Below are 12,540 nucleotides of genomic sequence, written 5' to 3' on the forward strand. Positions count from 1 at the left end.
ATGTTGGGCAGGCGGGCGGGCGGGCGGGTGCCTTCCGCGGCGTCGGCGGCGGTTGAGGGTGCGCCGGCGCCGCTCAAGGGCGCCACAGATCGCCTGCCGCTCTGCGTGGCCGCCGAAGAGCAGTCTTCTGCGGACGGCATGGCCGAGACGTCGTGCTCTTCTGGCTCGCACACGACGGCGTCCACCCCGCTGAGTAGGTGTCGCCGCTCCACCTCCGACCTGACCGACCTGATGGAGGAGGTGCCCTCCTCGCCGGGCCCCTACCAGGGCCGCTCGCAGTCTTCTTCGCGCCGCCAGAGCATCAGCAGGCCGCGCTCGCCCTCCGTCGCCGGCACCTCAGGCTCGCGCACCGGACTTGCCTACCTGGCCTCACGCCGCAGCAGCCGCGACTCGCAGGCCTCCGAGGAACTCGGCCCCTTGGCCTTCAACAGGTACAGGCAGCGCAGGACGTCCAACTTTCTCGAGCTGCCAGGTGAGTCGTTTTACGTGTTGCAACTGGAGGAGGTGATAGGGTTTCAGAACAGTTTGATTTCACTAGGATAATTGTAATGTTGCTCTGCTGCGCACTGCAAGTGTTCATTTCACGATAGGGGGAAAAGGAAATTCGAGTAACGAGGGAAAATTGCAGGTTAGTTAAAATTAATGAGATTTAAACACCGCAATTAATTATATAATGCTTCATTAGCGTTAAAATAGTGAAACTCCTCGAGTGTTCCTTCATTTTCCCGATATCACCAAAAATTTATTTTAATTAATTTCATATCGTTTAAAAGCGTCCTGATAAATTACACTTACATATATTACATTGTTCTGTTCTCTAATAACTGAAAATTCCTTTCTCACCGTGCCAAAAAATTCTTTTTTAATCATAATTGATTTGAAGCGTTTGAAGCTCAACTCAAGGAAAGATTAACCTTGTCTTCTACCAATTTTCACCCATTCTTATTTTAAAATTTTAAAATTTTGTATATCAGAGATGTTTCAAGAATGAATATTAATGCAGGAAACGTTACAAGTACAGTAAATGATAAGTAATTTATCTGCGGTGCTTCGTATAAAAACGTCAAATAAATTTAATAATATTTCGTCGACAACAAATATTGTAACTATAGGAAATATGTTGCGTGAGTCATAGAGGAAATTTTCTTTCATTAAAATAATTAGTCCGTACTTACTGCCAATCTTTTTTATTGTCAGTTATCACTGCTCATTTTTACTCCCGCGATTATTGGTAGTTCTGAGGTCCTGAAGTGATTTTAACAAAAGGATGCTTGGTTCACGAACATATCTCTTCCTTTGCTTCAAGTACTTCCTTAAATTTCTAGCAGCTATTCGCGATAAGCACATAATCGTTTTATTAGCTCAAAATAACTTGAATAAATGAATGAATCAAATAGTTTCTATAGAAAACTGCCTTAAAAAGATACATTTTTTTTCCAGCTTTGCAATGGAATGGAACTAAAATTACTCATCAGATCGTCGATTCCTTCTTTTTTTCCCTGTCGCATAAGTTGTGCAAAATCTTCAAAGCCCATTTGTAAATTGCAATTCGATTGTTTGGCTCACTAAACAGAGTACGACTTTTTTTATCTGAGTAACGGTTTTGTTCCCTCACGTCCGCTTGAGAAAAATGTTGATCCTCGCTAGGGTAGAGCTGCTTGACCACAACAAGACAAAGACAAATACACCCAATATATGAAAAGCATTTCGCAAGATGTTTTTTTATATTTTTTTTTTGGTCGGTCGAAGGGACGGCCCTTCAATCTGCCTGTCGTTTTCCTCCAGCCGAGTGCAGTAAGTGAGCGAGCGCACATTTTTGTCCGTCCGCCTCCACCGCAAGCCATCATTTTCCAAATCTCGCCGGTGTGTTCTTGTAAAAGCGCCGCTAGGGAGCGAGCGTCGGGGTCGGGGAGGAGCGCGGGTCGATGGCACCTGTTGCCTGGCGCACACACACACACACCGACTACCGTTCTCATGTACCACCGCACCGTGAAATCTGCCAGTGTGCAGGAAACAAAGAGGAGATTTCTCCTGTCACTATATTGAGTGATGAATCTCGTTACCTAGCGGAGAGGAAAAGCGAGCGCCACTCAAAATAATGGATCGCTCCTCGCAGTGCGTCTGCGGCGAGCGGAAAAAACTCTGTGTTTTCAATTTTCCGGGATATTAATTACGCCAACGCTTCCCACAAAATATGACTAAACAACGGGAAAACAGTAATTCCTGTTTTGAAAGAAGCGTGTTTCGTCGAACGAAAATACCACGTTAATTGAATTCGCGCTCCCACTGTGTTGGTGGATTTTTCCTGGAAGGCAGACCGAAATTAGAGTGACTCAATCCGCCGTGTAAAAATCAATGGAGCGAAAAACTGACGCGTCGCGTCGGACACTGCATCAGGGGAAACCGAGTGCAATCAGCTCTTCATTGTCGAAGCTCTTTCGTTGATAAAATTGGCTGCCTTATCAGCACATCCACACACACACGGCCGGCAGCACAGCAGCTCCATACAAAGAACGACAGCAGGTGGTTGCGCACCTATATAATCCACTTTTATATTGTGGTTCGACGAGACGAGCATTTGATCAGCGAGCTCATTTACAACCTTTTCAACGATTTTCCCTCGCCGCCTGTGAGGCGAATAACGCTGCTTTGCAAAATGAAACATGTGAATGAGCTCGCTTTCAAAAGTGTCGATGAATGCAACTGGAAAAACAAGAAGTGGTAAATTACGGGAAAATACCTTGACACGTTTTTATACATCACTTTTGATTAATTAAACGCATCAAGGTCAACCAAAAATATTAAAATGGTAAATTTATAAAAAAAATATTATTAAATTTGTTAAAAAGGTGTAGAAATTGTTTTATTTTATTAATTTAATAACTAAATCCAAAAGTTTAATAAAATTAGCACTTCTTGCAGCGTGCTTTGTCTATGTTTATATTAAAATCAACAACAGTGTATTCCCCACTCTTCTCTCCAAACTTCTATTTTATTCAACGAAGAAAAAATCAAGTAACTATACCTGTCGATAATGAATTAATGAGATGAAAAGAAAAATTGAAGTAACGAATAATGTGTTTTATGAGTAAAATCACACATGAAAAATTAGTTTGGTTTTTTCATTTTATTTCTCCAATATCAGGTCAAATTACAATTTTAAAATTTTATGTCAATAACACAAATATCACATTATTTATTGTTAGAATTCCCGTTTTACCCAGAAGTGAATATTTGAAATGAATTCATGACGATTAGTATAATTTGTTTTAGTAAAAACCGTGAAAATAAAAATAGAAAGTTCTAGAAGGAATTGGAATTTTAATGGTCTTCGATTAAATAGCAAATATCCAGTGCCATCTGGGATTTAATTTATTTTGACACCTCCTTAAATCAAACATACATATGCACCTAATAAATTGGGCAGTTCTATCTGCTCATATTAAGGGCACAAAGTCACTTCACCCCCTACAAAACTCTATTTTTTCTTAAATATTTGAATCTCATAAACGTTTTGCAGATAGAAAAAAGCCATCTCATGATTTTCTGGGTTATTTGCAACCAAAGTTATTACTTTGGCTCTAAAATACGAGTGATTCATAAAAAGTTAAAGGAGATGAATGAAATTAACACGAAATCAAGAGCAGCAATGAGTCTGCAAATAACGAGTCATTAATGTTTTGGATTCAAGACCGTTTTAGCAAGCCACTGTTTATTCTATCCGTGGCTTCTGTGCTTTCTCATGAATTCGCAATGGCAGTTTGTGTCGGTGCTGGCTGTTCGTTCGCTCCAACGAATTTTGCACGAAACCTGCTGCAGTTTCTCGGAATTAAATTTGCCTGCAGCCACGAGCACGCTCGACTGCTGATCACTAATTCAGTCGTCGCGCGTCGAGCGAGAGACGCGGTGACATTTTTTTGTCCGGAGGCTCCGCGAAATGACTACCGCCACTCCTTGCATATTAATTATCCTCCCGCAAGCGCAGCCACCATGTTTTGTACCTCACGAAACGCTTTTGTCGTCGCAAAAGCCAGCATGCACACGTAAAAAGGAGCAAAAACAACAAACACACACAAAACGTGGTGCATATAAACACGGCGTATTTCCCGCCCCCAAAGGATGAAATTGATTTTTGTTTGAGCGCGAGCGTGTTGACGGCTGTCCTGCATGGCCGTAATATGTCGCTCGGCTGGACACATCGATGTGCATTAGTCGTGTTTGTTTGCTGAAAAGATTGGATGGCCCATTACGCGCTTCGAATATACGCACACGCTACAAGTAATTGATTTTCTCCTCCATGAATGACGGACTCGCTAGGGCTCCGACCATGTTTGTTCAGGGTGCACCTGCTTCTCTTCCTTCTGTCCAGTGCGCACCAGACAAAAGAAAAAGAAAATTTTCCGTCCGTCGCCGTGGAGATTGAAATACAATCCCCGTGCAGCACGGACTCTCAGATTTCATCGCATTCGCGTTGGCTCTTGCTGTAGCTGCAAATGAGAAAGCAAACCCACGCAGCTGCGGGATTGGCCTCCTCGACTTTCTCGCATGACAAACTAATTTCTCCCCCGCCCGCGCAATTAATTTTTTGCTTCCCGGGGCGGCCAAATTAGGGATGTTGTTTTAATTAAAATGGTAGATGGGATTCTCTCTCCCTCTCTCTATCTATCTATCTAACTCTGCCGCTGCATTGTTCGCAGTTCCCGACCACGTACGTCCACGCGTGTGCAGCCTGCCAGAGAAGCCGTACAACCCCCGCTCAGGGGACGATATTTATCGACTGCGCACCTTCAGCATCACCAACAAGGGGGTCATCAACTGTGGCGACTCGTTCATTTCTCGCAGGTCCAAGTCCAACACCAGCGTCAATTCTGCCTCTAGCAGGTAAGCTAAAGCAGCATTTTGTATCTTTCCCAACGTTGTCATAATTATCAATACTGCATGATTTAATGAATATATAATTGAGGGTTGGTTGAAAATTACTCCAGTGTACTCGGAGTTTCATTTTATTTGTAATTTATTTATGAGTGCAGGGTTGGGAATTTTAGACTTTTTTATTTGTGGAAAATATTTTTAGTTGCATGGCAATCTTTGCCATGGTTCTTGGTTCTGTCCTATTCATTGCCATACCCAGACAAATAATCATAATTATGCCATATTACTTTAACAATAATACGGGGTTTCTCACAACTGCATGTGCGATTAAATTATAAAATTCTAGGGCTAGAGTTTTTATATTTTAAAATATAGATTTTATGGTGAATTCGGCATCTGTCTATACAGCAGCATCATCATATCTTCTTAAGAAATCACCGTAACACCATTCCAACATAAATCCGATAAATCCCGACGAGAACAACTTTTTTATCGATGAAATACATAAGCAACGTGATTGAGAAAATAATATAAGTGATGAAACAATTGGATGAGGTTGCGGTATTTTGCTATTTTTTTTAACTTAAAATTAAAAGCGAACCAAATGGTTTACAATTCAAATTTGGTTGATTTTGTCTTTCTAGATATGACAGGTTACAAATGTAAGTTTTTTGTGTCTCTAAAATTGTTTAAAGTAGAATATTAATTTTGTCTAAAGTATCTTTCACGAGCCATAAATGTAGACTATTTGGAGCTTCTATTAGGGAAACCAGCCAATTGGCTCGCTTTATTGTTAAGGCATTCCAAGGAGTGTCAAGGTAATGGAGATATTTGAGCATTTTGGGTATCTATTAATGGCTGCCCAATGTCAGAGATGGCAAAAGTTGGTTAGTTACGCGACTCGAAATGCACAAATAGCTCAACAGGCTGGAGGGCGCACTGGCGCCGACTCGCCACTTGCTGGTTTTCGCACCTTTCCAACGGCATTAGGGACAAATGTCGTAATGTTTCAATCAAAGACCTCGGCGCGGGGAGGCGTAAAATGACCACACTGGGCCAGAAGGTTTTGGGCTATAAATAAACGATTTCATCCGAGTTTAAGTGTAGTTCAAAAGTTCTTAACATGGTGTTTGTCTGAAATGGTGCCTTTTCTAACTTTCCTCCCTTGACAAAGTCATTTTATGTGATGATTTTTTGCATTTTATACAGAGAACAAGCACACATAAATGGTTTTGCTCAATTGATGCCTAAATCAGACACACAAAAAACTTAATTCTCTACCATATATTGATCAGAGAAGCAATGATGAAAAGTGAATATTTTTTCCGTTCCTAAAGAGGAATTAAATTAACACATTGGAAATTAAAAGAGCCCAAGGATTCAAATCCAATTGTCAAGGTGCAATTGAATACCATTCGCAAATTCTTCCCGGAAATTCGCTATCATTCTCTTGCTCCTGGCTTCAGAGACGCTGGAAATGGAATTTATCGAACGCGCAGCATTTTTTTCGAATGGGGGTGCGGCGGGTATATTCGTATAGATTTCTCAAATATACGCCTAGGGGCGCGTTTGGAATGCTGCCGCGCGCGACTTGCGAATGCTTAGTTGAGGAGAATGTCAGCGTAGAGCATAATATATACAATGCCAGGCTTCTTGCTCCTGCCCGCCCGCCCGTCCGCCCGCTGTGTATAGTGGGCCAGCGAGCTTGATAAGAGGATCGAGTTCAGCAGACACGGTGAATTGAATACAAAAACAGGTCGGCGATTTTTTTCTTCCTGCTTCTTCTTTGCGCGGGCACCTTTCATCAAATTGCTCGCTCTTCGACGGTGCATTTAGAAAATACACGCAGCCTCCTCGTGCGTCTGCTGATGGAAGAAAGACCCTATGCTGATGCTTTTTATGGTACTTGCTAATCAAAATCGGTGAGATATTTATCCTGTGTGTGCCGCCGTGGGTTTCCACGGCGACAGGCCGAAGCTTTCACATCTTTAGCTGCTGCGCGACTGATCTCTCTGCTTAATTACGATCGAATGTAGAATTTTGCGAGTGCGTATATGCGGCTTATTAAAATCCACCCACCTAGGCAAACGCTGGCAGAGACCGGCGACGCGTAAGATATTTGCGGCTGGGATTTGGGCACCAATTATCCGCTCGGCGTGTTTGCACTTCGCTGGTCTGCCAGGTGCATTTGTTCGCGATGAATAATTTTCCACCACGCTACGAGAGTGTATTCATTGTGCACGTGCGGCACCGCGCGCGTATTGATTGATGGACGAATTATTCGGTACATCAGAGCGCGAGCAGCAGGAAATTGGCCCGAACGCCGAGTATGTGCACGAGTGAAAGAGCGGCGAAAGGGATGTATGCATTCAAATGCTCTCGCGAGCATTGATTTTCCATTCTAATCAATCGCCGCGTCAAAGTTGCTGTGTGTAGGGCACAGCCGCAGGCCAGAACAGAAAGTCCGGCCTGCTTCCGTTCCCCTTGATGATTCAAATATACCCCGCAAACCAGCTCAAATGCGTCGGAAGTGCAGAATCTTTATTCGCGTGTTTGGTCAGTAGACTGGGGAAAGCGTCAGTCGGTTTTTCGGACGGAAAGATGACCCCGTAGTTGTTTCCAGCGAATCAAAATAGAGTTATTTCCTGAGATAAAGTTTCCGTTTGCATTCAGCGTTTGTAGCCAAGATAAGGATTTATTGTTTGGGTGATGGCGGGCAAGCAGCACTGGTGCAGCAACTTTATCGCGCTTTATTTGTGTTGACCACTCTTTGATGAATTATAGGAATTCTCACAGTGTATTTCCTGTAAATCTTTTAATGTCTTCAAAAAATCACTTTCAAAGAGTTTGTAAATGTTTTTGACTGACCTGACATTGAAAAACGACCCAAGCAAAATAATTGCAAACATTTCTTTGCTAATGGTCTATGTTTGTTAATTGCTCATCCTATTGACCTGAGACTCTCTGCCTAAAATCCTGATATATATTGATAGCAAGGAATTTCACCTGCCAAACAAATTGAAGATACAATACTACACAAAAATGACTAAAGAAAAATGAGAATGCTAAAACCAAACTTTCTCGAAGCGTTAAAAGTTGATAGAATCGCGATACAAGTTTTAAATTAATATTCTTCACGTTCATTTATGATCTAATCTGAATTAAGAATTATTCTCACTTGCTAATGAGAAGGCATTCTGAAAAAAATCACAAACCATTTACATGAAAATATAATTCTAATAAGGCAAATTTCCAGCAAGCGGGGAAATGCTTTATACTTTGGATATTTTAAAATTTACCGCATTTTGTTTGAGTTGCTCAGAATAATAATGCTTTACTTTCTGATGGAAAGATAGATGGAAGAAATTCAAAATTTTGACTAATTGAAAGGGAAGTGATATAGCACAACACCTATACTTGAGCCAACCGTACAAACTCTTTGGAAATTCATAATATTACAGTGACATAGTACGTTAGGAAGTTGTACGATTTTTCGTTTAGGACATTATACATATTTAGGACCAAATGAATTGAATTCGTTAAGAATATGTTAAGTTATGTTTTGAGTTTCTGGCTCGATAGGTTGGTAAAATTGAATTAAATTAAACTCTCATGTCTATACGGATCATGTATCACGCAAAAATGCACCAAAGTGCTTGTCGAGAAAGCATCAGATTATAATGCACGTAGCGTAAGACATTGAAAGCTTTTCAGGTATATAGCTAAACACGCACCAATAGACACAGTTTCTGTCGGCGAACGTCAAAGCGAAGCTTACAGAATAACTTTCCAGCCGTTGGAGAGAAGATCACGGCGTTCATCCATATTAAGCTCTAATCATTTTTCACTTGTAATCGTCAAAGTACACACGCACACACACGATCGGGGGAGCTTAAAGCGACTTGCCGGCCAAATAAAGCGATTTGCCCCGTGCCTGCTAGAATAATGACTGGGCATTAATCTCACTCTCAAGTTGTGCGTGTGTGCAGCCGGCGAGAGCACAGTGCCGAGAGGATTTGCGAGCCGTAATAAGGCAGGGGGCGAGAGGGTGTTCGACAGCTCGGCTGACAAGAATGATGTACAAAATAGAGAAGAGAGTCTGCCTGCTTCCGTGTTAGAAGGCGTTCGATGCGGGGCATTCAGACTCCATTTGAAAGGAAGATAAGAATGTATCAGAGTCGGGGCAAATAATTTCTTTCGGTGCAGAATAGGGCTGGAAATAAATCGTGTTATGGGAATAGTAGCTCGAGGGAGAGATCGATGATGAAGCCTCAAGCCGCGCAAGATTTACGCCGGCTCGGTGGCTGTGTTGAAAGATCGAGATGCGCGCGGAGCCATAAATATGAGGACTGAAAAATGCTCAGATATGCGGGTGTTATTATTCAAATTTGGGCTGCAAACGCCACACGATGAAATTACAGCGCCGCGTCCCGCAGATTACTGGCGTGAGATAAGAGCAACACTTTTTATTTTGTTTTCCGCCCTCACGCGCTCTCATTCTGCTTTTCTGTCCTGCAGTGGACTCATTCGGATCCTGCGTTTCTGGCTTGTGTCAATTTGCCTTGTGAGGATAATTAGAAGCCTGCTGCTGTCGGAACCGCGACACAGCTGAATTAATTAACACTGATGGATTGTTTCTTGACTTACTTGAATTGGCTGTTATTAAATTATGGCTCATTTCGCTCATTTAGACATAGCTGTTAAGTAATTAATATTCGCAAAGTTTTCAGGGCGAGCAAGCGAGCAAGTTGTCGCCGCTAGCGGAAGACGACGCTCTGCTCGCATTTAATGAACTCATGATCCGCTGTCTCCTTGCATAATGGGCCGTGCTGAATTATTCATATATGATTTTCCACAGTGGCAGGCAACACTTATAAACAAAACATTCTTTGCTTTCAGAAATCCGCAAAAATTTCCAAAACTTTTTTTTTCAGTTTGACTTAAAAATATAAATGGCTCTACTCCATGTGTATATGATCAGGTTGTATGGGACATGGAAAAAACTGATTGAGAGGGAAACGTGAAGTCTCTCTCACAGTAGCTCTGAACATACAAGATAAATTATATTTTTTCCACTTTCCTGCTTGATCAATAATCAATAAAAATATAAATATAGAACCATGTTATGTATCGCATTTTTAGTTTAATTTGATTCCCTATTAGTACTCCCACGCTTTCTTTATTTAAATTTTTTCTGTTGTTTGCGAACTAGATCTGCACTACTTATTGTTAGCTGCAAACAACAATAAAGAAATTTGGCATAGTCCCGACAGAACCAATATTTGGGTGGGGTTCAGGATCCCGGAATCATAATGCTAAAAAAGTTTTTTAAATTTAGAAGACTTTTGGGAACCGGATTTATAATTCCGAATGCATGGTAAACATGGTACTCCTTAGTATAAGCCAAATGCATAAGACTGAATGAAAATCGAGGAGTCAAATTATATTAATTTTTTATTGATTTATTGGTGTTTGAAATGTACAAAACATGTTACAGAACAATTTTTGATGCACGTTATGCCGGGTCTGTCTCAGACTTTCCAATTGAACCGTTGCTTCTTTGATCTTTTTGTCACTAAGCAAAGGCTTGACTTGCCTGTGTTTGGAGATTTGTCTGCCTTCGAGGAAACCTAAAAGCAAGTTGCGCGTGTAGCTCTTTAGATTTTTTGTAACTATTCATGCTATTGGAAACTCAAAATAATGGAATGCGGAACTTCCACTTATCTCAAAATGTTTCCATGAAATTATTCTGTTACTAATTAGTTCTCTGTAATATTGCATACGCAGATTACATTACGCAGAGACACTCCTACGCATTTAGGTGAAGGACAAAATATTTAAATTAAAATTTCATAAAATAAGGAACACAGAAAACGCGATCACAAAGCATGCTGCATTGCTTTTGTTCATTGCTGTTGCTGGGTGCTTTCAATTATTGCAAAAGTTTTGACAAAAGGCGAAAAAGCCTAGCATTGCGTTGTTTTAATTAAGGAATAACTTTTTGTGTGGCAGAGTAGAAGCTATGCATTCAGAGGTTCCGCTTCGAAGCTGATCAACTCGGTGGCGACCACTTTGAGGGGACGTTTCGTGTTTCGCTGGCTGTTGGGTGGGGTTAAAAGTTTGCTCACGACCGTGCGGTGGGCTGCTGGCATCGCACAACACATAAGCGCGCGCGGCTTATGGGCCCGTCCATGCCGTTTTTTGTCCGTCAGCGGAACGGCTTGATTTAGAGTGCGATCTGGAGTCTTTCTCGTCGAGATGTGCCGTAAATCTGGAAAGTGGTCTCATCTGAGGTGAGCGGTGGGGAATCGAGGTCAGAATCTCACGCGTTGGCCGTCGATTCTGCCGTCGAGACGGGGGTGAAAATTCACTTCTCTCTCAAAATCGATAATTACTCAATGAGCTTCTTTTTTGTTGACGGCATGTACAAAAGAGGGCTCAGCCATTATGTCAATGAGGGGGCGTAAAAAGTTCTTGGCCCCCTGCCAACTGCGACTTAAGGGCGGAAGAAACACGCCTCTGAGAGAAGGGCTCGCTCATTCACACGGCTTTCTGGAGCAGCAAATCGCGCCGAGGCACTGAAATTTGCCGCGGAACAATCGAGACGTGCGCTCAGGAAAATATGCACAAAATAATTGTCTCGCCGCGTTCGCCGTGGAAGTGGAATACAAAAGAAAACCGCCGCGTCCGTCTCTCGAGCTGAATGGGCAAATTGCTGAGGAGGGGTTAAGATGGTTGCATAACAACGCGACCTGCAGGCGCTGAATCTGCGTCGGGTACTCTTCTCCCTTTTTCTATACGTTTCCCCAGCGATTTTGTGTTTCGGCTTATTGAATATTCATCGCCACTTGAAAGCCAATTATTACCGAGCCGCGCGCCCTCAAAGGGTGGAATAGTCGAAGGAACTGCTCCAGCATGATGATCGGGAAGCCTCATGAACTCAAAGCGAAGAAGCCTCATTTACATGATTGAAACGGACTTGCGGATTTATTTTGAAATCATGCTCTCTTAGAACAGACTGAATGTTTTCAAAAGAATATCAGACACAGTCACATATAATAAGTTTTTTTTTCACCGTCTTCAATAAGATATTATAATTTTTATCTATGCACGACATAAATCCTTGTAAAGGAAAATTGTTTTTTTTTATTATAATGTAGAAATGATATAAATGAAATGAAGGAAAATATTTTATTTTTTATCGACGTAATGCCCTTTTCCTGGTACATAAAATAACTTGATCTAATTTTATCGAATAAAAGCATAATAATCATCAATTAAAATATTTTGCAAATTAAACATTTTAATTTTTAATTTGGAGTTAATTGCAGCTTCCTCGGACTACAGGCTTTCCGTATTTTTGTAGAAATGTACTTCTCAACTGGTTTCGGTCCTAATTCATATGAGCTAGAATGGAACATGAGTTATAAGCGTTGGTTACAAATAATTTTCATACGTTATTTTAAATCTACATGCGTAAAAAGCGATCTAGTGAATTAATAAACAGCTCGCTTTACTCTGGGGAAACTGCGTAACTGAAAAATATGACAATCTCGTGTGCTTCTACCTACATTGGCATCTGTAAAAAATAATCATAATAAGTTCGCAGATAAATTGACTGCTCAAATTTCTACTAAAAAGTAGCAACGCAAGTCATTTGATGTAGAC

The 12,540-nt window shown here is 41.5% G+C and overlaps 2 protein-coding genes across 2 annotated transcripts in view; both read left to right on the forward strand.

Annotated features, from left to right (window-relative positions):
- The window catches only part of Nrg (Neuroglian), a 71,758-nt gene that overhangs the window by 22,258 nt on the left and 36,960 nt on the right, over nucleotides 1–12,540 (forward strand). The gene's annotated exons all lie outside the window — the stretch shown is intronic.
- Nucleotides 1–12,540, forward strand: part of LOC135947442 (GTP-binding protein REM 1-like) — a 25,787-nt gene continuing 13,247 nt past the window's right edge. The window contains exons 1-2 of the mRNA XM_065496360.1: nucleotides 1–472; nucleotides 4,698–4,881. Coding sequence (XP_065352432.1) covers nucleotides 1–472; nucleotides 4,698–4,881 — 656 coding nt within the window. The remainder of the gene's footprint in view (nucleotides 473–4,697; nucleotides 4,882–12,540) is intronic.

This window comes from Cloeon dipterum, chromosome 1 (assembly GCF_949628265.1).
Source record: "Cloeon dipterum chromosome 1, ieCloDipt1.1, whole genome shotgun sequence".
NCBI classification, from domain to species: Eukaryota; Metazoa; Arthropoda; class Insecta; order Ephemeroptera; family Baetidae; genus Cloeon; species Cloeon dipterum.